This window comes from Lemur catta, chromosome 6, assembly GCF_020740605.2.
Source record: "Lemur catta isolate mLemCat1 chromosome 6, mLemCat1.pri, whole genome shotgun sequence".
NCBI classification, from domain to species: domain Eukaryota; kingdom Metazoa; phylum Chordata; class Mammalia; order Primates; family Lemuridae; genus Lemur; species Lemur catta.
In genome coordinates, this window is record NC_059133.1 from 41,204,428 (window position 1) to 41,229,857 (window position 25,430).

Genomic DNA, 25,430 nt, shown 5'->3' on the forward strand with positions numbered 1-25,430 from the left:
GAATTTCTTGCAGCATCAGGTATCTTCAGTATGTTTAGTGTCACATTTAAATATTTTTAATTCATATATAGAAAAATATTTAAAACTTCAATATTTCTTTAACATGAATATCTTGCAAGATATCAAAATTGTATTTCAGAACTATTGTCATGTTTGAAATCAGGCAAGGTATCTTTTACTATGATTTGTAGTTTAAGTAATTTTAAACCCCATTATCTTTAAAATACATTACATTAAACATAAAACAAAAAAGCAATATGAGGAAATGGGAAATACAAAAAGTAAAAACAAACTGTCAGCATCAATAAAGTTATGAATGTCATATACTCAATTCAAATATCCAAGTAGAGGTTTTTGATAGTTGAGCTTTCAATACTTTACCTCTGATAATGTATTCCAGAGATCATTTCTGGCTGCATTGCCATACTTGTGAATGGTTAAATAATCCTGCAAGAATTTTAAATTGTAATTACAATTCAAAGATTAAACAATTACCAGTAAACATGCTTATTTCTCAATTCAATTGACCATCTCCATTTGTTGGAATTGCGTTAATATAAAGACATGCAAAAAGATAAAAAGTCTCATATTCCAAAGAGCTTTAACTACAGCATATTTCGTAATTAAGTCATCAAACAATATTAATCTCTTAAAAATGATTTTCATAGCCATAGTCACTTCTTGCAGATTTCCACAAAGATGTTCCTCTAATTGAGCAAGTCAACATCTGTCAATTTGAAGAAACTACCTTTGCAGTGAAATATTTAGGGGAAACTTTCCCACCAGGCTCTTGTGTTAAAGTGTTGAAAAGGAAATATTTTCTTTTACTGAAAAAAGAAAAAAAGCCACTGATAAGTGCTGATGTTAAGAAGGATTGCTTTGCTGAAAGAGTACTTTCTTCACAATCTGTTTTCAGTTCCTTAGTCTCCTTGTAAAGGAGAGGCTGCCCATTCCAAAAATGATACACACTTATTTCCATGAATTTGAAACACATTAATATTTAATAAGAAAAAGTAATTTCTAGGTCTATTTAATATTTTTGGGTTTAGAGCTTCCCATTTCTCATGTTCAAAAATCAGTGGCTAAATCTATATACTTTCTATCTAATTCACACCTTGTTCTCTTCTAAGAACCATGGTTTGTCTCATTGTCAATGTCATTTACTTATGGCTACTTTGCATTATTTTTTTCCTTATTTCAAAGTGGAAAAATGAAAAGAAAATACTGTTTTATATTGTAAAACAAAGGGCCTCCTCCTTGACTTGAAATTCTATCATCTCTACAACGTGTAAGTAGTAGACAAAATCCTAATTTACATCAAAGTACTCAACTGAAAAAAAAATGCTAACTCCTTTCAGTACTTTATGTAGAGTGGGCTACTTTGGGGATAATTAAAGTTGGGAAAGTGAATTTTCTGAAATACAAATTGTAGCACCTGTGACAGATTCAGCTTTTGTTGGCAGCTCACAGCACAGCACAGCAAATGGCAACTCCCACTTAATCAGACGCCCAGCGATGCAATGTCCAACACTAACTTAGCAACCACAAATTCATCATCATCATCAGGTGTTATGAATAATTTAGTTGAAAAAATACAATCCTGAATAAACATTCTGAATCCCAATATGGCTTTGAACATGCCATATGAGGCTTTTTCAACATAAAACCAGGGATCAGGATTTAAATCATTTCAAAATTATTCTTTATGCTTTTTTAGCATTTAAATGAATAACTTTGAGAAGAATTTGACTTACAAAATATAAATTTGCATTTTATTTTAGTGACATTATAATAAAAAGTATTAACATTAGAACTATTTACTATCAGGTTCTGTTTATGGATAGTGCTGCTAGAATCATACAAAAGAGAAAACAAAGGAATCATATGAAGTCCAGTAGACAACTACAGTTTTCTTCCTATAGATTATAAAAGTCTATTCATAATATGAGTTGATCTTGTCTCAATATTAATCATCAGCCTGAATTCTTGTTTTCCTCGCCAGTTCAGAATAAGGTTCAAATTTCCACTTGGAGCAGGCTGACATGGCAATTATCCAGGTTTAAGAAGCAACTCCCAACTTGCCTGCCTCAGTATTTAGGGAAGATAACATATCTTCTTGCACTCCTGGCAGGCCCAGTATTCACGTGTAATTGGAATTTTACATGTGTCAACCTTTTTTTTTTTTTTTAAGTTTCCTTAGTTATTTTACCCTTTCTTTCACACAAACGTACTTGTATCCTGAATTAAGGAAATTTTGCTTTGTCATTGCAGAACTACCAAAAAACTTAAAAGATAGTGTTTTTCATAATCAACCATTCATTTATTCATCCATTCCATAAAACGTATGGCACTCTTAGCATGCGCCAGACAACTTTCTAGGTGCTTGGAAAACAGTGGTGAAGAAAAGGTTACTAAGAATACCTACAAATACTGAGATGTGATTTGTGTAGGAAGATTTCTGTGACTGAAATTATAGAAGTCTTGGTACAATAACCACTTGGCAAGATGAAGTCACATTTGGTATATGACTGACTATTTTAAGTTCCTTTCAAACTTATAAGTGAATGAATATAAAAGTGGTTGGAGATATGAATCTGAAATGGAAACCTAAGTTTACATTTATGTGTATAAAAGTCAATCAGTAGTAGATTTGACATCATGATATAAAATAGAAGAATGCTTTAATATTAACTTAAAAAGAATTATGGGGTCTCTACACCAGGTATTTCAGAAATAGTAGAGTTCTTTAAATGAATAAAGCAAAAATTAACACTAGAATATTCTTAAGGGACATAATGAATAATATAGACCAATTAACAGTTAAAAGCATATTATACAAGAGTATATTCTAATACATCTACCTATGAAAAGAGGCATCATAGCATAGTGGTTTTAAATGCAATAACAGGAGTCTGACTGTTTTGGTTCAAATCCAAGGTCCAATATTTACTAGCAATATGATCTTTAGTAAGCTGTTTAAACTCTTTGTGCCTGTCTTCACATCTATAAAATGGGGATGATAAAAGAACTATTGCATACAGTTTTCCTGAGAATTAAATGATTCAATATATGTACAATACTAAAGGAGTGAAGAGTGCCTAGCACACCATAAATATTTGGTAGGCATTAGGTGTTATTTTTTTAACCATCTCTGGCGATAGGACTGAGTAACAGAAGGAAAAACAACATTGACAATATAATTAAAGAACTTAGAATCATGAAGGGGGTTGGAATGTGCAGGAAATGATTCCTGGAAGAAATGCATCAAAATTGAGTCCTGAACTTCAGAGACTTCTGACATCCAAACCCCATACCTGTGCACACAACTGCCTACCCAAATCCAGTATCCAAGAGATGCTGCACAGATAACTAAGACTCACATACAAAACCGAACTCATTCCCCTATATCAGCTCCTAGTGGTGGCCCTTCCCCAGTGATGACCTTTCCATCTACCTCAACCAAAGTGTCATCTTGATGCCTCTCTTTCCCTTTCCATCACATTCAAGTAATGATCAATGATCTAAATATTCCTCCACAATTTTCCTTTCCCCTTACCTATTTGACAACCACTCTACAGCATCTTACCTGGAAGACTACAATTGCCCCTGCTTCCACTCTGCCCCTTTCAAATCCAAACACCTTAATGTAACTTAAAAATGTCCCTCATGGTCTGGTCCCTCTTTACCTCTCTAATCCCACTTGTTAATTTGTTGCTCCCTGCCTCAGTTTAGCTATTTTCAGCATTCTGAAGGTGCCTAATGCATATTTTCTCTTTTCTAGTTCTCTTCACATGCAATTATCTATATATTCAGGACTCAATTTTGATGTATTTCTTCCAGAAATCATTTCCTGCCCATTCCAACCCCCTTCATGATTCTAAGTTAAATATCTTTTTTGCACTTCCCTACATTGCACTATATAAGAGCATTTATCACACACTGTTATAATTTCTTGCTTGTTAGTTTGACTGCTCACATAGTCTGTAAACCCATTAGAGTAAGGACTCTGCCACTTCTGTTTATCACTGTTTAACTAGCATCTTTGTACCTAGCCTCGTGCACAGTAGGTGCTCAATGTATGTGTTATGATTTGTCTTTCCCTTGTAATATGTCTTTTTTGTTAATAACTCACAATGCAGTAGACAGATTTCTTATATCCATCAGGCTCCTTCAAAGTGTCATATTTAAATACTAATATAGGGCATAATTCATTATTTCAGTGTATATTTGTTAGGTATATAACTTGCATTGACATGTGCAATTGCATATGATGTCATCAAAACTGGGAACTACTGCATATGAGAACATTTTTGTTTTACTTCCTTTGCTAACAAGTGACATGGTTCATAACGTTTCATGTATAAAAGCCAATGGGACTGATAAAGACACGGGGAAAAGTAAAGAGAGTGAGCTGAGGAAGTAAAGCATTATTATCTTTTAAGATTTACATGGAAATAATTATGGAATACTTGCTATTTTATTAATGGGTTCTTCAGCATGCAAGTACAGAGGATTAACCACACAGATGGTTTGTTCCTTGGGACATGGAGGGATGGTTCAATAAAAGCTTCTGGATTGGTTTATATGTGTTTAGCTGCAAGTAATAAAAAAATCCACCCTAGCATGACTTTTAAAATAGCAACATTTATTCTTTCTTATTATAAATAGGCAGGACAGAGCTGTAGCCACTTTCCTCTGGAATTATTTCGGTCCCACCTTTACCTATGGTATGATTTAGCTTCATTCTCAGATTTGTGGCTAGATGGCAGCAGCAATCCTGAGCATCACATCCAGCCATGACATTGTACAGAGGAAAGAGACAGAATTTCTTCCTGAGAACCTCTTTTTAAGAATCAGGAAAACTTCTCCTCAAATCCTGCAGTGAACTCTTCATGTTTCTCATTTCTCAAATTTGCATCATGTGCTCTAGCCAAAACCTATTACTGTGGCTTAAGGAAGCATTGTTTGAGCTTTACCCAAGGGAGGACATAGCCCTCTGAAGTATATGGCTGTTCAGAAGAGGATGAGAACTTGAACGAAATCAGAATTCAGCTAATAACAAAGAAGGGATGACTAGCTATAGATAGATCACCGGCAGTGTTTTCTCCAATGAGACAGTGTTTTCTCCAATGAGACCCATCCTACTTCCCAGTGTCACTGAAGGTCAGTGACACTGAGAAGTAAGATGCCCTCTTCTTATAAGACTAGTCTGGAAAATGCTAGGTAAATACAAGCATTGATTTTTCTGCCTATGTGACAAGAACGCTGAAGCAAGGGTTTGAAATATTGTTGCTTTCTATCAAGAATAACTGTACCTCAAAAAATTTGTAGTGGGCATTTGTCATTTTTTGGCTTTCCAGCATTTAAACACCAGTTTTATATAGGGGCAATAACTCATTATGGAATCTAGGAGGAAGGCAAAAACTCTGCCTCCCACTACTGAAGTGGAAGGCACAAAATACTAAATACTCCCTTTCCACTTCCCCTGGCAGCTAACGTGTGGGCATGTGTTCCGGCCTCAGAAAATTGGATGCTTCATCTCAGGACTATGAATCTTGAAAGAGTAACGCAAAGAAAGTAAGAATAGTTGAAAGATTATTCCCTGTGATGGGGACATTGAGGGTCTTGTGGTAGCCACGCTAATGGCAGCACCTGAATCAGCCACTCCTACAGCATGACCTTGGCTGTATTTTTTGATTTCTGAGTCTCCTTAGTTCTTACTCTCTGTTTTGTAACTCTGGTTCTTCAGTCTTCCCAATGATTTTATGGTTACCTTACTTGCTTCAGATAAATTCCTTTCTGCTTAATTTAACCAGTTTGTTTCTGTTGCTTGCAACTCAAAACCCTGACTAATACCAATGGGCTATATAAAAAAAACAAAGACATCTTTCAATTACTTTGGTGATCCTCAGAAAGAAAAATAGACACTATCTCTCACAACTTATACAAAGTAAAAGCTAAAGAACACCAAGTTCTGTTAATAAATCTATTAGGCTTTCATTGTGTTGTAAATGGAAAAGAGATATATACTTGAACTTTTTAAAAAGACAGACAAGAAGGTTGGAGAAAAAGATGAAAACTGAAAAGAAATGCAGAAAGTTCTATAAACAGAACTGCACATAGAGTAAAAAAAACAAAAAAAAATTAGACAATGGAAAACTTATGTCTTAAACAGAGCTTCCAGAACAGGGCCTTTTAAACAGAAAACCATAATATCTGAACTCATGTAATTTGTAAGCATGTGCATTACTAGAGTAAGATGATCTTAAAGGAATCCATGAACAACAACAAAAACAGATTAAAAGTGCCAGATCACAGCATTGTCACATAAGAGTTGGATAAAATCCATTTAAAGCCTAGCCCATGCATGTCAGAGGATGTTTTCACATTCCCTGGCCTTGAGAAACAGACACAAGGAGACTAAAATAGTGACATGACCAGCTAAAACAAAGAAAGCTAAACTACAGACCAAGATGTTTATTTGGGTTAATATCTGGAGACTGGTTAGAAATTATGAGATTAAGTAAAAATGAGCAACAAAACACTAAGAAAGCTTTATGCAAAAGTAAAAAAGTAATATTTACACTTTAATTCTATTAGATAAAAACCAAAGATGAAAAAGTATAAATAATTATTGAAACTTCTCTTTATTATTAAATTATAGTATGTTTCCAAGAAGGAAACCCAGTATCCTGGGAACCATTACTAAACTTTTAGAGATATAACAGTTTCAAGCCACCATAGTAAAAAAAAAAATAAAAGAGGTAGCACATTTAGGAAACAAAACTATAAAAGAAAAATAGTTGAAAAGTCAATTATTGTTGTTTGTATGCCATTGTGATTCTGAATTTTTTAAATGTGTGTTTACCCTAATTTACCTTTAGAAGTGGCTTACTTAGATATGGGAGTATTCAGTTATTTCTCTAGGAACAAAAAGCATGTTATATGTTATAAATATCCATTACCAAACCTAATGAATGTAAATTTTGTAAAAATCAGTATACTTTTATAAGTTGTTAAATATAGCAGAAAATCAGAAAATTTTACGTCAAAACAAACTGCCAGCACATGAAACTTTTTCTTGTTTGTTTGTATTTAAATTATAGACAATGGCATATTCTGACACAACTTTTGTTTTCAGAATAGTAATTATAGTTCATGCTATCAATGCCTCAACTTGCAGACACAACACCAGTGTTACATTGTCAATGTTGTACTTGTACTCCATTCCAGAACCTGACAGGGTCCTACACCTACCAGTGAAATAGTGTGAGTGTCATAGTCTATAGGGGTGTTCTGGGTACTCAAATATCCCCACCTCTCACTTTTGCTGCTAGCCTGAAATATTACTGAGACATAAAATGAATCTATTGGTAAAAATGAAGTTTGTGAATTGGTTTTTCTGAATGTCCTGATAGAGGGCTTTGACCACTGCAAGCTCACAAAATAGATAAATTATATCCTGGCTGGTAAAAATACACTGCCTCCCATAAATCAAGATGCCCACTGATTGTAGGCATGTACACGAAGTTTCCCTCTCCCACCTCTTTGCTCATTCAGCCCTGACACTGGTGGCTAATTGAAAGGAAAATCTAACTTGGTTGAGAAAGAAGTAACATAGGCATTCAGAAAAACTAGGTAAGAATGCAGGCTGATCCTTATCAGTCATGTGATCTTGGATAAGGTATCTATTCTCTGTAAATCTTAATTTCAACTAAAAAGTGTAGATAATGTAGTACTTATCTGATAAGAGTGTTCACAGAAAATGACATAAAACAAGTAAAGCACTTAGAAAAATGACATACACACAAAGAATCCGAGAAACTCCAGGTATTTTAATATCAAGCTCGATGGAAAAAAATGTATAGGGTCAACATTTTTTTCTTCAAGTCTCCCTCCAAGAGAAGCCAAAATGTTCTAGAGTCCCAATAGGGAAATTATGTAGACTAAAGTGAAGGAGGAAAGTGCTTAGTGGTATAGGGGAAAAAAAAGAAAAGAAAAGAGAAGAGAAAAAAGAAAATCAAGAAAATAATTGATACCAAGCTTCTTTAAACTTGAGGAAAGCTTATAAGACATCCTTCTAAGTGTGGGAAAGGAAAAAGTCTTGGAGAGTTCTTCAAGTTATAGGGTCTAGCACCCTGTTCTTCACAGAGCTCAACTGAGGTGACAAGACCACTAATGGCTGGCTCATGGAATGGGTGCACTAATTTGACTCATCAGCACAAAATAGACTTACCCAAGTTAGCACTAAAGCAATAAAGACACTAACCCTTCAGATGACCACAAAGGCTTGGAAAAGATATATACCAAACTCAAGAAACATGCACTATCTCTAACTCTTTCTCATTCACTCATCAATGTACTCCAGAAAACCAGTCAGATTGCATATCAGATGAACCCAGAGGACTTTTTACCAGACAGAAAAAATTCTCTGTGACATTCTCATATTAATGGGCATGACATAAAGGGAATTCGATCAGTACATTTTAAATTTCCCATATGCTGAGAAGCACAGAGGATTTCTTTTATTCAGTGTTAACAGGCCTTCAACTCAGAAATCTCAGAATCATTCTTGACTACTTTCCCTTCCTTGCCTCTCACATCACACTCTTTACTCATTTATTCCTAGGTCCATTTAATTCTAACTTCAAAAGACACTGGAATGCATCTATGTCTCCATATATCTACTATTTAAGCCTCCATTATCTCTCACCTGAACATAAAAATATCCTCCTTACTTTTTTTTTGCCCAATTCTTCTCTTGGTATATTGACTGCTTCAATCCCAGTGTGTTATTATAATTAGCCAGAAAAATGCTTTTAAATATAAATAGAGCCAGCTGCCATGTATCTTGCCCTTACCCCCACCTTAAGGGGGAACAGGGTCCAAGTAACCTTCAGGAGTGTCAAGACCCTTCCAAAGATTGAGGTATTCACATGCCCCATCTGGTGGACCAGAGCCTGACAAAGAGACATCAGATTACCTTCATAACTGGCTCCTCTGTGCAAACTACAATCAACGACAGAGAAGGTAACACCATAGCTTAACAAAGTACCTTCCATCTCAAGCTATTAGAGGGCAGTGGAGTCATACACACAAGTGTGATCCACCACCTGGGAGCTTAAGGTCGGGGACCAAACTCACTAATCTCCATTGGCAATAGGTGAAGACAACAGGTCAGATGTAATCCAACTTGCTAAAATACCTCTAAGGCAATACAGGATCAGTGCACCTCTCCCCAGAAATATCAAGAAATGACCTGTGGGGACTTGGAGATAGGGCCATAAACCAGTCCTAGCACCCCCAGTTCTCGATCAAGTAGCCTGAAAAGAATGAATCAGGGAAAGAATGCAGGAAAAGTGAAAGATCAGAGAGAAAAGTCACCCCCAGAAGAAATCATTAGATCCTCAACAATGGGTACCAAATTAAATGAAATGATAAAAATGACAGGGGAAGAATTCTGAATATGGATTTCAAGAAAAGTCAATGGAATAGAAGAGAAAATAGAAATCCAACACAAAGAAGCCACAACAACAATACAGGAAATGAATGAAAAACTCTCTAAAGAAATTGAAATATTATGAAAGAACCAAACAGAAATACTAGAAATGAAAGAGGCATTCAAGGAAATACAAAACATAGTGGAAAGCCTTAAGAACAGGATAGACCATGCAGAGGAAAGAATCTCAGAGCTTGAAGATAATGCCTATGTACAAAACAAATCAGATGAAGAAAAAGAACACAAAGTAAGAGACAAGAACAAAACATACAAGAAATGTGGGATTATGTAAAGAACCAAATATAAGAATTATAGGCCTCTTGGAGAGAGAAGAAAATACACAAGGGCTAGAAAATCTACTTCTGCCTGGCCTGGACCAGCCATAAATCTAGATATCCAGGTACAAGAAGCACATAGAATTCCTGGGAGACTCAATGTGAAAAGGTAATCACTATGTCACATAGTTATTAGGCTGGACAAGGTAAACATGAAAGAAGCAATCTTTCAAGAGTAAGACGAAAACAGCAGATAACCTACAAAGAAAAACCTATCAGCCTAATTGTAGACTTCTCAACTGAAATCTCACAAGCCAGAAGGAACTGGGGACCCATCCTCAATCTTCTAAAACAGAATAATGGCCAACCTAGAATTTTTACCCAGCAAAACTAAGCTTCATCTATGAGGGAGACATAAAGACTTTCCAAGACAAGCAAACACTGATGGAATTTGCAAAGACCAGACCTGCCCTGTAGGAAGTACTCAGACTTGCATTACACACTGAACAGTGCAATAGACATCCACCAAAGTAAAATCACTCGAGTTAAAGTCCAGAACCTGGATTCCACAATGGCTTGAAAGGTAAAACTGAACAATGAGACTTTATCCAACAATATGAACAGAAATATACCCTAAATATAAATTCTCTCAATAAATGTGAATGGCTTGAATTGTCCACTGAAGAGACATAGACAGACTGATTGGATAAAAAAATCACAAGCCAAGTATCTGCTGTCTCCAGGAAATTCATCTTACCTACAAAGACACTTTCAGACGCAAGGTCAAGGGTTGGAAAACAAAATTCCAGGCAAATGGAAACCAAAAGAAAATGAGGGTAGCTATTTTTGTATCAGATAACATAAACTTTACAATAGCAAAAGTAAAGAAAGACAAAGATGGTCACTGAATAATGGTGAAAGGAAAAATCCAACAAGAAGACTTAACAATTCCTAATATTTATGCACCCAACACAGGAGCACCCAGATACATAAAGCAAACGCTGTTTGATCTAAATAACATGATAAACAGTAATGCCATAGTAGCTGGGGATTTCAATACCCCACTGACTGAGCTGGACAGACACTCCAAGCACAAAATAAGCAAAGAAACAGTGGACTTGAACAAAGCTCTAGAACAAATGGGTCTAACAGACATCTACAGAACATTCCACCCAAATAAAGTCAAATATACATTCTTCTCATCAGCTCATAGAACTTTCTCTAAAATCAATCACATCCTAGGCCACAAATCAGATTTCAACAAATTTAAAAAAATGAAAATTATACCATGTATCTTTTCAGACCACAATGGTATAAAATTAGAGATCACTTCCAATAGAAACACTCACTACTTCACAAAGTCATGGAAATTAAATAATCTATTGCTGAATGATTATTGGGTCAAGGAGGGGATCCAGATGGAAATCAAAAGATTCTTCAAAACTAAATGATAAAAGGGACACAAGTTATCAAAATCTGTGGGATACAGCAAAGCACTCCTGAGAGGAAAACTAATAGCATTAAGTGCTCACATCCAAAAGACAGAAATCTCACAAATTAACATACTAATAAATCATCTCAAGGAACTGAAAAAGGAAGAACAAATTAATTCTAAACCTAGCAGAAGAAAAGAAATAACTAAGTCAGAGCACAACTAAATGAAATTGAGAATAAAAGAACAGACAATTAATAAAATCAAAAGTTGGTTTTTTGAAAAGATAAACAAAATTGACAGCCCTCTTACTAGATTGACAAGAACTAGAAAGAAAAGGCCTCTGATAAACTCAATCAGAAATGAAAAAGGAGAGGTCACTACAGACATCATGGAAATATAAAAAATTATCTTTGAATACTATAAAAATCTATATGCCCCAAAACTGCAAAATGTGGAGGAAATGGGCAAATACTTAGAAACACACAACCTTCCAAGGCTCAATCAGGAAGAAATAGAATTCCTGAACAGACCAATATCAAGCACAAAAATCGAAACAGCAATTAAAAATCTTCCAATCAAAAAAAGTCCCAGACAAGATGGGTTCACACCTGAATTTTATCAAACTTACAAAGAAGAATCCCTATCTATACCACATAAATTATTCCATAACATTGAGAAGGATGGTATCCTTCTCAACTCATTCTACGAAGCCAATATCACCTTGAGACCAAAGTCAAGAAAGAACACAACAAAAAATGAAAAATACAGACCAATATCCCTCATGAATATAGATGAAAAAATCCTCAACAAAATCTTAGCAAACCGAATCCAGCAGCACATCAAAAAAAAAATTCATCATGACCACATGGGCTTTATCCCAGAGATGCAAGGTTGGTTCAACATGCACAAATCTATAAATGCAATTCACCACATAAATAAAAGCAGGAACAAAAACCATATGATTCTGTCAATAGACACAGAAAAGGCATTTGACAAAAATCCAGCATACTTTTATGATAAAAACTCTTAACAAAATAGGCATAGATGGGGCATACCTTAAAATTATTAAAGCTATATATAATAAACCCACAGCCAATATCATACTGAAAGGGGAAATATTGAAAGCATTCCTACTTAAAACTGGAACCAGACAAGTTCACCCACTATCTCCACTTCTACTCAACATAGTGCTGGAAGTCCTTGCCAGAGCAATCAGACAATAGGAGGGAATTATGGGTGTCCAAATGGGGGCAGAAGAGGTCAAACTCTCACTGTTTGCTGATGATATGATATTATATCTAGAAAATTCCAAGGATTCAACCAAGAGACTCCTGGAATTGATAAATGAACTCAGCAAAGTTTCAGGACACAAAATTAGTGTGCACACCTCAGTGTCATTCATATAACCAATAACAGTCAAGCTGAAAATCAAATCAAAGACACAATACTGTTCACAATATCATCAAAGAAAATGAAATATTTAGGAAAATGTTTAACGAAGGAGGTAAGAGACATATATAGGGAGAACTATGAAACACTGAGAAAAGAAATTGTAGAAGATGTAAACATATGGAAAACCCTACCATGTTCACAGATAGGCAGAATAAATATTGTTAAAAGGTCCATACTACCTAAAGTGATCTACAGAATTAATGCAATCCCTATCCAAATACCACCATCATTCTTTAAAGATCTAGAAAAAATAATTCTTCATAAGGAAACAGAGAAAACCTTGTATAGCCAAAGCAATCTTAAGCAAAAAGAACAAATTGGGAGGCATCAGTCTACCAGACTTCAAGCTTTACTACAGGGCTATTGTAACCAAAACAACATGGTACTGGCACAAGAACAGAGATATAGACCTTTGGAACAGGACTGAGAAACCAGACATAAAAACATCCTCATATTGTCATATAATCTTTGACAAAACACACAAAAATATACCTCAGAGAAAAGAATCTCTATTCAATAAATGGTGCTGTGAAAACTGGATAACCACATGCAGAAGACTGAAACTGGTTCCCCAACTCTCATCTGTCACAAAAGTCAACTCACGATGGATAACAGACTTAAACCTAAGCCATGAAACCTTAAGAATTCTAGAAGAAAATGTTGGAAAAACTCTTATATACATTGGCCTAGGCAAATAATTTATGAAGAAGACCCCCAAAGCAATTACAGCAGCCAAAAAATAAATAAAAGAGACTTGATCAAATTAAAAAGCTTCTGCACAGCCAAGGAAACTATCATTAGAGTGAATAGACAACCTACAGAATGGGAGAATTATTTGCTTTCTACACATCTGATAAGGGGCTGATAATAAGAATTTATATAGAACTTAAGAAAATTAACAAGAAAAAAATCAAACAACCCCATCAATAAATAGCCAAAGAACATGAACAGAAATTTATCAAAAGAAGACAGAATAATGGCCAGCAAACATATAAAAAAGGGCTCAACATCTCTAATCATTAGGAAGATGCAAATCGAAACCACAATGAGATACCACCTAACTCCAGTGAGAATGGCCTTTATCAAAAAATCCCCAAACAACAAATGCTCGTGTGGATGTGGAGAGATTGGAACACTCTTACACTGCTGGTGGGACTGCAAACTAGTACAACTTCTGTGGAAAATAATTTGGAGATATCTCAAAGCGTTAAAAATAGAAATATCATTTGATCCAGGAATCCCTCTACTAGGCACCTACCCAGAGGAAAAAAAGACATTCTATAATAAAGACATCTGCACTCGAACATTTATGGAAGCACAATACACAGTTGCAAAGATGTGGAAACAACCCAAGTGCCCATAAATACATGAGTGGATTAATAAAATATGGTAAATGTATACCATGGAATACAACTCAACTACAAAAAGCAATGGTGATCTAGCATCTCTTATATTATCCTAGATAGAGCTTGAGCCCATCCTTCGAAGTGAGGTATCACAAGAATGGAAAAATAAGCACCAAATATACTCACCATCAAATTGGTACTAACTGATCAACACAAAGGTGTTCACATGGTAGTAATACCCACTGGGTGCCAATCAAATGGAAGGAGGGTGGTAGAGGTGGGTAAACTCACAACTAATGGATAGGGAGTGCACGGTATTGGGGAAAGGCACGCTTGTAGCCCTGGCTTGGGAGCAAGACAAAGGCATTATATGTAACCAAAATATTTGCATGCCCATAATATTCTGAAATAAATAAATAAATATAAATAGATACATGTTACATCTAGTTTAAAACTGTTTAATAACATCTTACTGTGGTCAGAATAATATCCAACTTTCTTAGTACAGACTTTTTGGGCTCTGCAGGATTGGCTACAACCCACCTCTCTCCTACCTCTGTTCTTACTAAAAATCTGTTCATCCACAACAGTTTCTCCCTTTTCCTTAAACATGCTCAGTTTGTCTCAGCCTTTTGCAAAAGGTCTTCCCTCTTCCTGGTATCTCCCCATACCCCCTCCTCTTTCTTACCCTTAAGGCTTCATACATTCCTTCTTCTCAAGAATTCCCTGAACAATCAGTCTAAAGCTGCTCCAACTCACCCACTCATATGCTCTCTCACAGCATCCCTATATTTTGCTTCCTATCATTTTTCACATTGAGTAAATATATATATATATTTTCCTATTTATTTTGTGTCTCCTTTATCCTATTATTTGATTTATGAGAACAGGGGCCATATCTGCTGCGTACAGCATGTCCTGAATACTTGGTACTTATCATGGTGTCTGACACAGACTAGGTGCATAGTAAGTATGTGTGGAATAAATGAATGACTGAACATGTCTGATGGGGTGAGCAATGTGGACTGCAGATATAAAACAAGGCAAATCTGGTTCAGGAAAAGAAATCATAATTTTGGTTTATTAGCACAAAGCATTAAGAACTGATATTTAACATTTATATGTGCTACTGTTCTTAAATGAAAAAAAATCTGTGAACTAATCACAGAGAGAGACCTTGAACAGCAAAGAGAAGGTGAATATAGGAGACTGCAAAAGAAAATCAGATTCAGTATAACAAATGGATACCACCATTTCTTTGTGTATCAAGCTAACCTGGAGCTCTCTCTCCCATAGACAGAAATACAGAAGTAAATCAAATTGGAATTTTGAATGCATTTGAACCTTTTGTAATCCAGTTTCCAAATATTAGGATAGGTCTTTGCAACATTCCTCTCAAGCCACTAACTTATAACCTGTGGTTTTTTGTAAAAATAATTTTGACATAGTAAATAGCACAAGGGAAGAAAGAATGTATCGTAAATATGGTTCACTGTTTTTATAACTATACAAAGTTATGAAAAAGAGGGGAAGACCTCAATTCGTGATAAGTAAAACACATGGATAAATGTTACAAAAGAGTTAAATAAAAAGAATGAAATACAAGCAGAGAATATATGAAAAATTTTTAACCTCATTTATGATAAAATACATACACTAAAATAAAAATGGAATGATTTTTTATGCACTAAATTAGTAAGAAATTTATTTTGAAAATTTATGAGACCCAATGCTATTTACTTAGTATATTATAAAAAGAGAACTTTCAAATTTTACTTCCAAATTATATATCGGTTTAATAATTTGGAGGAAAAATTGACAATATAGTTCTAAAATGTATATGAAGGGACAGTTGAAAATATAAGGGAAAAACTTTTCATTTAAAGATTACTAGAGTGTTATTTAACAAAAATCATAAAGCAACCTAGATTCTCACAAACATGGACAAAGCTAAACATTTTATGGTATATCTATGTCATATTACTACTATTAAAGTATTAATATATAATTGAATTGTCAAGCAATTATGAAAATATGAGTAATGAGAAAAAATATTTTCAACTTAGGAGGACTTTCTTTTATTGTCAAAACTTGAAACATTGCCAATATGTAGTTGTAAGCTATTACAAGCACTTTCTAAAAAGAGAACATAAAATAAGAGGAAAAAATGAATTAAAAAAGGAAAAGAAAGAAAACTGCTGGTGCAGGAGCTAAATAGGTTAGAGAAAAATGCGTCTAAGGTAAGTTTATTGTACTTCTAATCTAGCAATCTAACCAAAGGGTAATGTCTACAAAGAGTCAGAGACAGTTTTTTACAAGTTTATCCAAGTGTGTGCATATTTACAGATTGGTATGCATTTTCACTCATACTAACATACAACTTTTATAGCCATCCATCAATTAAATGTGTCTAATAATTTTGCAGAGACATTTTAGATAAAATAATCAAAAACATTATCTCATAGCATCAATCTGATTAGCTAAAATGTAATACATCTTGAGCCCGTAACTAACAGATAAAAGGTAACCAATAAATATAAATTTTACTTTATAAATTTATAAGGCCTCCTATTTAGCTGGATAAATGCCTACAGGATGACCAAATAGACATATGTCTCTAACAATGAAGGCTTTTAAGTTAATGCTATATAGCTGCAGTGGTCAGCTAACAGCATTTAAATCAGAGGCAAAATAATGATTAAATCAGTGGCTATATATAAAAAAATTGTAACTGATGAATAAATGTTATTTCTCTCTGATTCAGAAATAGGCATAGAGAACACTATTTAATTTTTAAAAGCACTTGTTTGTATTGAATATGGAATTCTTGATTATCAAATCTATCAAATCTTTCCTTAAGATTAAATACATTTTTGCTATAACATGCTCATTAATTTTCCTTTGTAGTTAGGTCATTAATAAATTAAATGCTAATTAGGTTAAATCCAATGATGAGGACATTATTATCATATGGCATTGAGTGATCACAACAAATTGTTACCAAGTGTTAACCTTTCTACCTACAGTATATCTAAAACTGCATAGCATGTTAAATGAAACTAGAAGACATTTGAGAAAAAGCTGTCTATGGTCATTCATTTTAGATTAAGTGTGTTTCAGCTACCATCTGGGTAAAAACACATTATTATCTCTTCAGAAAGAAAATTAACTTTGACATACTGTCTCTGTTTCTCTATTATTTCCTGACTTTTCATTTATCTGTAAACCTACATGCAAGGGTCCAAACACTCTCTCACAAAAGTAAGCCTGCAGTTTTCAAATAAAAATCCTGCATACACATGTTAACATATAACAACTCATTGGAACACAAGTTATTGAGTATGTTGTTCCTACTAATAATCCCTATGGCTTTGTGCCTGTCATTACCTTCAGGCTATCAGAATTTTATGAGCACAAACCAATAATAATGATATTTCCTTTTTGCTTTTTATCCACACCTCATTACCTTACATTGATTTGCATAAGCAATTTCCACCCTGATAATTGGAGCCAAACATCTTGTTGTAGGTAACCTTATGGAAAAGAGCAGTTAAATACTAATCAAGAGAAATCTTTCTCTATTCAACCATATTTTAGATGATGTTGAATTACCCTCACTGGTTGAGCAGGAAGGTGACTCGCTTTCTGATAGAGATTTCAGGGTTTGAGTATATATCAAGCTTAACAATGATCTTTCTTCATAATTTCAATTCCCTGGTGTTGACTCCTAACAACATGAAGAATGGTAATGTTAGGCTCAAATCATTAAAACAATATTGTTTTATTTGAAAAGAAAAAGCAATAGTACTGTGTACTAATTATTTTTTTAACAGCTACCAAACCAATCAATGTTATCTGAGGGTTTCATGATTGCAGCTTTATTTTTAATTTCCAGAAAAATCAGAAAAAGGAAAAAAATGTAATTAGGGAGATTAAAACAAGTAAAAATGAAATAAAGAGGGTCCAAGTCATGTTAAAAAAAAAACAAAACAAAACCTATCTAAAAGAACCATTACCCGAATTACTTACTTTGAAAGTAAGCCTACATAACACTTACGTAGAATCAGGATTTGAGCTACAAGCATTAACCTAATTTATGAAAACAAGGAAAAAGAAGTAGATCCCGATTTATTGGTCATATGTGTATTTTAACCATAAGAATTGCTATATATGGGTGAAAATTAACGTATATGCACTTAAATAATAAGAATCCTAGAAAAAGAAAGACGCAATAATTGCCAAAAGATGCTGTGAGGTTGGCAGCTTTTATCAGAGTAGGACTTTAGAGGAAACATTTATTTATAGGTGCAAAAAAGATGTCAAGGGGATATGTAGAGTCACCAAGAACCAGAGACAGAAAAAAATAAGGACAAAATTGGAGCATACTTATGTTCAAGGTCCACATAGGAAAGGAAATTCAGCAACGTTGGGCATTGAAGTTTGTCCAAGTGGAAGAGAGAATAGAAGTGAGGTTACTCTTCTATACATCCCAGTGCCCCACCAGTAAGGACTCTCCTTATGTTTACGGTATTAACATTTTAATGGGAAAACCACATTCAAATAATGTAAATATTAAATAGACCTGAAACCTGTGAGTGATCTTGCTAGCTTCTTCTTAAAGGTTGACAGAGGAAGGAATCTGGAGATGTTTATATCACAGACAAAAATGAGATGCTCAAAGGAAGAATTATATAACATGCAAAAAGCATAACTTGAGCTTATGTGTAAGAGAGAATTTTTGGTTACTGCTGACCTGCATTTCTCACTGACTCTGTTTAAGTCCCAGTAGGTAATGTACCATGCAGCTGTTTTCTTAGTTATCATTTCTCACTGGAATCATTGCTAGGAGAAAATCCTAGGCTGAGAAAACACATCAGCTTACTTTCCAGATGTCCTATGTAGATGGTCTTCAATCAAAAGCAATTTAGGAAAACTACTGCTTATATTCTTCTCCCTACACTTAACTTATCCCAGGAGGACTGGCCCGCCTGGAGAGGTAATAATACAGAGCCAATAGTCGTGATTACACAGCACAGAAGTCTGAAATTCTTAAGGTAATCAAAAGCCAAACAATTACTCATAATAATAAGCTCCGTCTGGCTCATCGTTTTAGAAGAATAATAACTTCAGAAATTAAAAAATTTTAGACATCTTACTGGTACTGATTCATCCTGACATAATTAAATCAATCCATTCAAAGAGAAAACTAGAGATTATAGACCATAGGCAACAGGACTGAAGTTATGAAGTGAATGAAATGTAGTAATTATTGGTTTGATTTTCCTATTTTTCTCATCATATATCCTTAGAAAATTGAAATCAGTGGAAAACTTTCTGTACGAGCTAGAAAACTATCACATGGTCTTAATACAAATATTAAGGAGGAGATAAAGGAGTTAATATTTTAAAAACCTCCATATGGTGATATGACAACCTATAAAAATGTAAATAATACTTAATATAAAAAAGAAACTTACAGATTAAGTGCATCACTCTCTGTTAGCAGATCACTACCCTCCACTACCTTCCATACTCTTACGCATTATATGAGCTACAAGCCTGAAAGCGACATTTCCTAGAATCCATCACTAGTTAGGTTCAAGTTCAAGTCCTGCAAAATGAAAAGCACACATAAAAGATGGAAGGCGCTAAAGAAGGAGGAGCCATTATTGCTCAGGTAGCAGAGAGCAGGCATGTGGGCTTTAGCGGAAGGCAGAGACAAGGTACTGCCATTCGCTTCCAGGTATACTGTAGGCAGCTGAGAAGATGCATATTAATTCCCTGTGATATCTAAATTTCTTGATTTTCTGAAGGCTGGCAGTGGCTTTCCTGACCTTTACTTCCATAGCCCACCCATCAGTTTTAGAAAATTCATATGCCCAATGTTAATTGTCTTTCCGCTTGAAAAAGCTAGAGTAGTTTTGGCTTTGCTACTGAATTACATATCAGGAATGGTTCCAGACCCTCAAAGATGGTTATCTATAATTGTCTTGATTAGATTTAAAGGAGGTAATATCATTGATAGTGGGTAATAGGACTGTGATAATTCATAGTTTTCAGGCCCAAAGTAGTTGCTTAAATTATCATCTATAGTTTCCCAAATTGAAGAATAGGCTTTGAGAAAACAAATGACTTATTTCAGTAGAACATTATGACAGAATAGAGAATTACAAAGTCTTTGAGAAGACTATTTCTGACTGAACTGGAGAGATTACAGAGAGAAAACAATAACCTTGGTGCTTTAAATCCTTAGCTGCAAGTATGGGCAGAGAACCAGAGATCTTCTATGACTGTACTAAAAGAGTCTTGTGGCTGGCCATGGTGGCTCACATCTGTAATTCTAGCACTTTGAAGCCAAGGTTGGAGGATTGCTTGAGGCCAGGAATTCAAGACCAGTCCGAACATCATAACAAGTTCCCGTCTCTACAAAAAATACAAAAATTAGCCAGGAGTGGTGGTATTTGCCTGTAGTCCCAGCTATTCCAGAGGCTGGGGGCAGAAAGATCTCTTGACCCCAAAAATTTGAGGCTGCAGTGAGCTATGATGATGTCACTGCATTCCACCTCAGGCAACAGAGACCCTGTCTCAAAAAAAAAAAAAAAAAAAAAATAGTCTTGTATCCTTATATCTCTTATAGCTTTAGAATCAATGTATCTGAAAAGTAGACTATGGTTTAGAATTTGGAGGTGGCAAAATTACAACTCAAGTAAATTTTGTGGCATGATTAGGTATTTTATGTGAAAAGTAGGATATTGATTGGGAATGTATAGTACACCGAGAATTGGAATATAGATCCTGAGGGGCTAAATTCCACTGAGCCTCCCTTTGCATCAAAAGCACCTTTTCTTGTCTCTGAAAAACTAAGTTTCCTCTCATTTGAATCCTCTATAATGACACTCATCAAAGGGGCTGTTGAGTCTCCTCAAAACCAACCTCCAATATACCTCAATGCCAAAAGACCCATAAGTCGAGTTAGTTCTGGGAGATTTCAAGAGTATAAGTTGAAATTCTGACCATATACACAGACAGCATATACATGGAAAATCACCAAGAAATTTCTAAAAGTCCTTAGTAGGTGTCATCTAAAACCTCTATACCTTAACCACAAATATGTAAAGTGTTTACAGCAAAGTATGAAAGTGAACAGGTAGCTAAAAGCCAAGGAAAATATGTTTGTTCCCTAATATAAGCAAAATGAAACTTTATCTGCAAAAAACTTTCTGTAACAACAAATGCTGGTCTGGTTTGACTACAGTTATGGCACTGTATACATTGATAGCCACATGGTCTTAATATTCAGATGATTAACTGAAGATTTAAGAACAGGGACGCATTCATTCTTGTACACCTAGTTTATAAATTTTCCCATCAAAGTAAAACAGCTGTACTAAATTAAAGGTATAAAACTCAAATTGTCTAACTAGTAAACGGAATTAAATAAATGCTAGATTCAGAGAATACGAAAGATAGAAAGACTAGGAGTATTAAGTCCAACTCTTGCATTTTATAACTATAAGGCCGGGGGCCAAGAGAGGTTTAGTGACCTATAGAAAGGCCACTATTAATTAGGGGTATTAATGAGGATCATTTCTCCTTACTGATTCCATTGCCTCATGCTTTCTAAAATATGCCTGCTACTATTTTAGGAAATGGAACAGTAGATTTGTAGAGTTTGCAAAAATATAAATAATTCTAAGGCTTAAAAATATATTATTTATGAGTGACACACTAAATCTAACAACAGAAAAATTCAAGCTAATACAAAGTTCCACTTTCAATGTAAACATTAAAATGAAAGCCAATTTATTAGTAGTGTATCAAGAATTAATTTTGTGTATATATATATGGTCCATTTATAAAAATTGAGATAATTTATTAGAAAACAGCTATGCAATACTGAACCATTTAAGCACCAGACAAAATTCAGGAAATAAAAAGACTTAAAAATGTATCAAGAACACTAGACCAAGAAAAGTTGTGATGATTCAGTATGAAACTGTTCTCTAAACTTTCTACTAGCTGATCCATCATGTTATATGACTATTAGAAACAAAATTTTTTCCCAAAAAGTTTCTAGAGTCCCTTCCTACTGGGAAATATATATGCTTGAGTAGAAATTTAAAGTATATGTTCCCATGTAAAATATTATAAAATATATAAAATGTAGTTGAATCTATACTTTATAAGTTAAATATGAATATGTTAACTGACCCAGAAACCAACTTTCTATATTTATGTATATACACATACACATATATACACACACACATGCATATGTATATATATATATGTGTACATATATATATATATATATGCATGTGTGTGTGTGTGTGTGTGTATATTTGTAAAAAAAGTTTGCCTTTTTCCCAAAAGAGCTTAAGTTGGGTCATAATGATACACAAAATTGCAAGACACCACAAATTATAGGTAGATAATAAATCAAGAAGAAACCATGATTAAGACATTACTTGGAACATGAAGACTAAAGTCCGAGCCCAGGAAAAAACAAAAGAAAGGAAAGAGAGAATAAGAGGGAAGAAAGGAGTTTTCTTCCTTTCTTTCAAAAAAACGAGGCATAAAAATATATGTGAAAAGTACACTATTTGTAATTTGGAATTGCCTATATCTATAAATCTTTGGCTCTGTTTGCAAATAATAAACTTCAATTTGTCAACATAGAAATAGCCATGGTTAATGTAAAGACAATTCATAGATTTTCCAGCAGAGGTGAGTGCTGACAGCCCAGATTAGCTCTTTCAACAACTTGTAAACCAAGTCTCCCGAGAGTCTTGCAGATGGGAAGCATATTAATATCAACTCTGTGACCACTCAGCACCATGACATGAAGTGTCTGTTCAGGAGGTCATCTCCAAAATGTATCCCATACATCTTCATGCACAAGAGATGACAATTTATCACCCAGACATAGCGATCTACTGTAAACTAATCCAAACTGCTGATGATACACTAAATCAGTTTGAGTGATGAGTATAAATAAAGCTGCAAGCGAAGTACTGAAGGATACAGATCTATCTGATCAATGAGATGTCGCAAGCAAATGAAATGCAATGTTGACAAACATAGAGTCCCTCAGTTGAAAATTAACCAAATCAAGTATCAGGGCATAAAGACACACATTAATACAAGTTTCAAATGAAAGTTTAATATAATGAGAATCCGAGGGTATATTCGAACTGTTTTAGATAAAACTGAACAGACTAGGTCAGTGGAAAAGAATGTATGAAAAATTGATACATTTTGCACACCATCGAATGTATGGCAGGATAAAGAAAAATGATGCAAAATAATAATCCTTTCCAAATAATATAACTATAGTTATTCAGTCTGCCGAGCAAACGCATACACACAGATGAAGAAAAACAATAATAATTTTATAAAGAAAATGATTTCACATCAACTTGCTACAAGAAAATCAAATTCAATTTGTGTTGCCCTTATGAACGCTTAGATATTTTCTGAAACTGTCATGCTAAAACTTCAATGGAGAAAACAAAAGGAGTGGGGATAAGGAAGGACATTCCTCCAGATAGTTGATATTCATGGAAGGCACTTCTTGAGAAAAAAAGATTTTCCCAACTATGTGATCAGAATAGAGCCTTTAGCACCCAGCAAACATGTTCAATGGATTCAGCTATTCTGAAGGTGTCCCTAATGGAAAGAGCTGATTAAAGTAAATTCCAACCCCCGCTGAAACAAATCTGTAAAAATATTTTCTGAGGGAAATTATTCTTCAAGAAATTTATATAGTTTTCCTGTTGCATTAAATATATATACATACAGTTTGTCAAAACATATTTAACTCTTGCCTTATATTTTATCTTTCAGTTTATTTGGGGTAAAGATAGAATTATACTACTAAAATATGACCTGATCCCAGATGTAGTTTATTTAAATTTCAAAATGAAAAGCTTACTAAGAACAGATAAGATTGATTGCTCTCTCTGTCTTAGCATAATTGTATTTCAGGTGAACATCAATTTACTTTAAAGGACACTTCTAAGTAGCAGAATGCATCATAAATAATTCATCAATCACAGCTACTCGGAACATGATTTACTTCAGCAGATTCAATGGAATAAAAGTTTATTTTCTATATTTGTATCTGCTTTAAAGAGTTCAATAATTTTCCTTTTCTAAGAATCTATTCTTAGATTGCATACTTCATATTCTAAATGCAATATGAGAAAACTGTTGCTGCTTCTTCCTTCTTTTTTAAAAAAATTATGTTTACTAATTAAAATAGAAACATTTAAATGCAATTGAAACAAATAGCAATCTATGTGTATCAACAGTAAAACAACATAAAAGTTATATATCTGAAAAATAACTTTAAGATTTTATCAAATTCATAATTCTAGTAAGGCTAGCATAATTTGTTTTCACCTTATATAAACTTGTAAATGGAAGAAAAGGAAGGCAGGCTTTCTGAAAATCTTACGCAGATTATTTAGGATTTGACATATTTGAAAATTACTTCAATTTAAAAATGAAAATTAAACAGATTCTAATTGTACAACAGGTGAAGTTTTGTCATGTGATATAGTGAGTACTCTATCTACAGCTTTCATTTGTCATAAAGAAAGATGTTGTTTACCTTACACATCCTAAAGTTTTCTATCAAATTTAGCAATTTTGTATTAGCAATTTCCCAAACTGTGTGATATCCTTAGAATAAATATATTGACAAGGATAAATGTAAAATAGGATAATAAAACATTTTACTTACCTGCAAACCGCTTTGAAAAACTGAATGGCCCATAAAATTAGCCAGCATTCTAATTAAAGCAGCGCCCTATAGGAAAGAGTATTAAAAAGAAAAGAATTTCAGTTAAGTATCATGATTCTAAAACTATTCTATATCAATCAAAAATAATCTGCTTCATTTATAGTATCATATTTTTAAAAATAGTTAAGAAACAGGAGAATCATGAAAACAATATCCCATTTACAAATAACAATTGCTTTTTTTTGTTTTGAGGATCTAAAACTTTTGTGAATGTAAAACCTACAAATGCAAAATGGAAGTCCCCTGGACAGAATATCTCAGGGCAATGATATGCTGTAATTTTGGAGGAATCGACATTTTGTTGAGCACTGTCTATGACAAAGTTAAGAAAACATGGTTCTTGTATTACAAGCTCATAATCTGGTCAGGAAAGGATACTCATGTTAATAAATGATCATATTAAAATATAACTTTGAAGTAACATTTTAGTAACATTTACTTTACTACAAAGTAAGTACTTTGAAGTACTTACTGTATCCCTGGTATAACCAAGAATAGTTCAGTTTTAGAAGTGAAGTAGAGAGTACCAAACAGTCAAACTGATTGGATTCAAATTTTGGCTCTCTTACTTACCATGTTTACTTAGAAAAAAATTATTTACCCTCTCTGTTCCTAA

General features: G+C 34.0%; 1 protein-coding gene across 1 annotated transcript in view; it reads right to left on the minus strand.

The window, feature by feature from the left end:
* The window catches only part of TRHDE (thyrotropin releasing hormone degrading enzyme), a 363,340-nt gene that overhangs the window by 92,717 nt on the left and 245,193 nt on the right, over positions 1–25,430 (minus strand). Inside the window, exons 7-8 of the mRNA XM_045555234.1 lie at positions 24,755–24,820; positions 382–447 (exon numbers count right to left, since the gene is read on the minus strand). Coding sequence (XP_045411190.1) covers positions 382–447; positions 24,755–24,820 — 132 coding nt within the window. The remainder of the gene's footprint in view (positions 1–381; positions 448–24,754; positions 24,821–25,430) is intronic.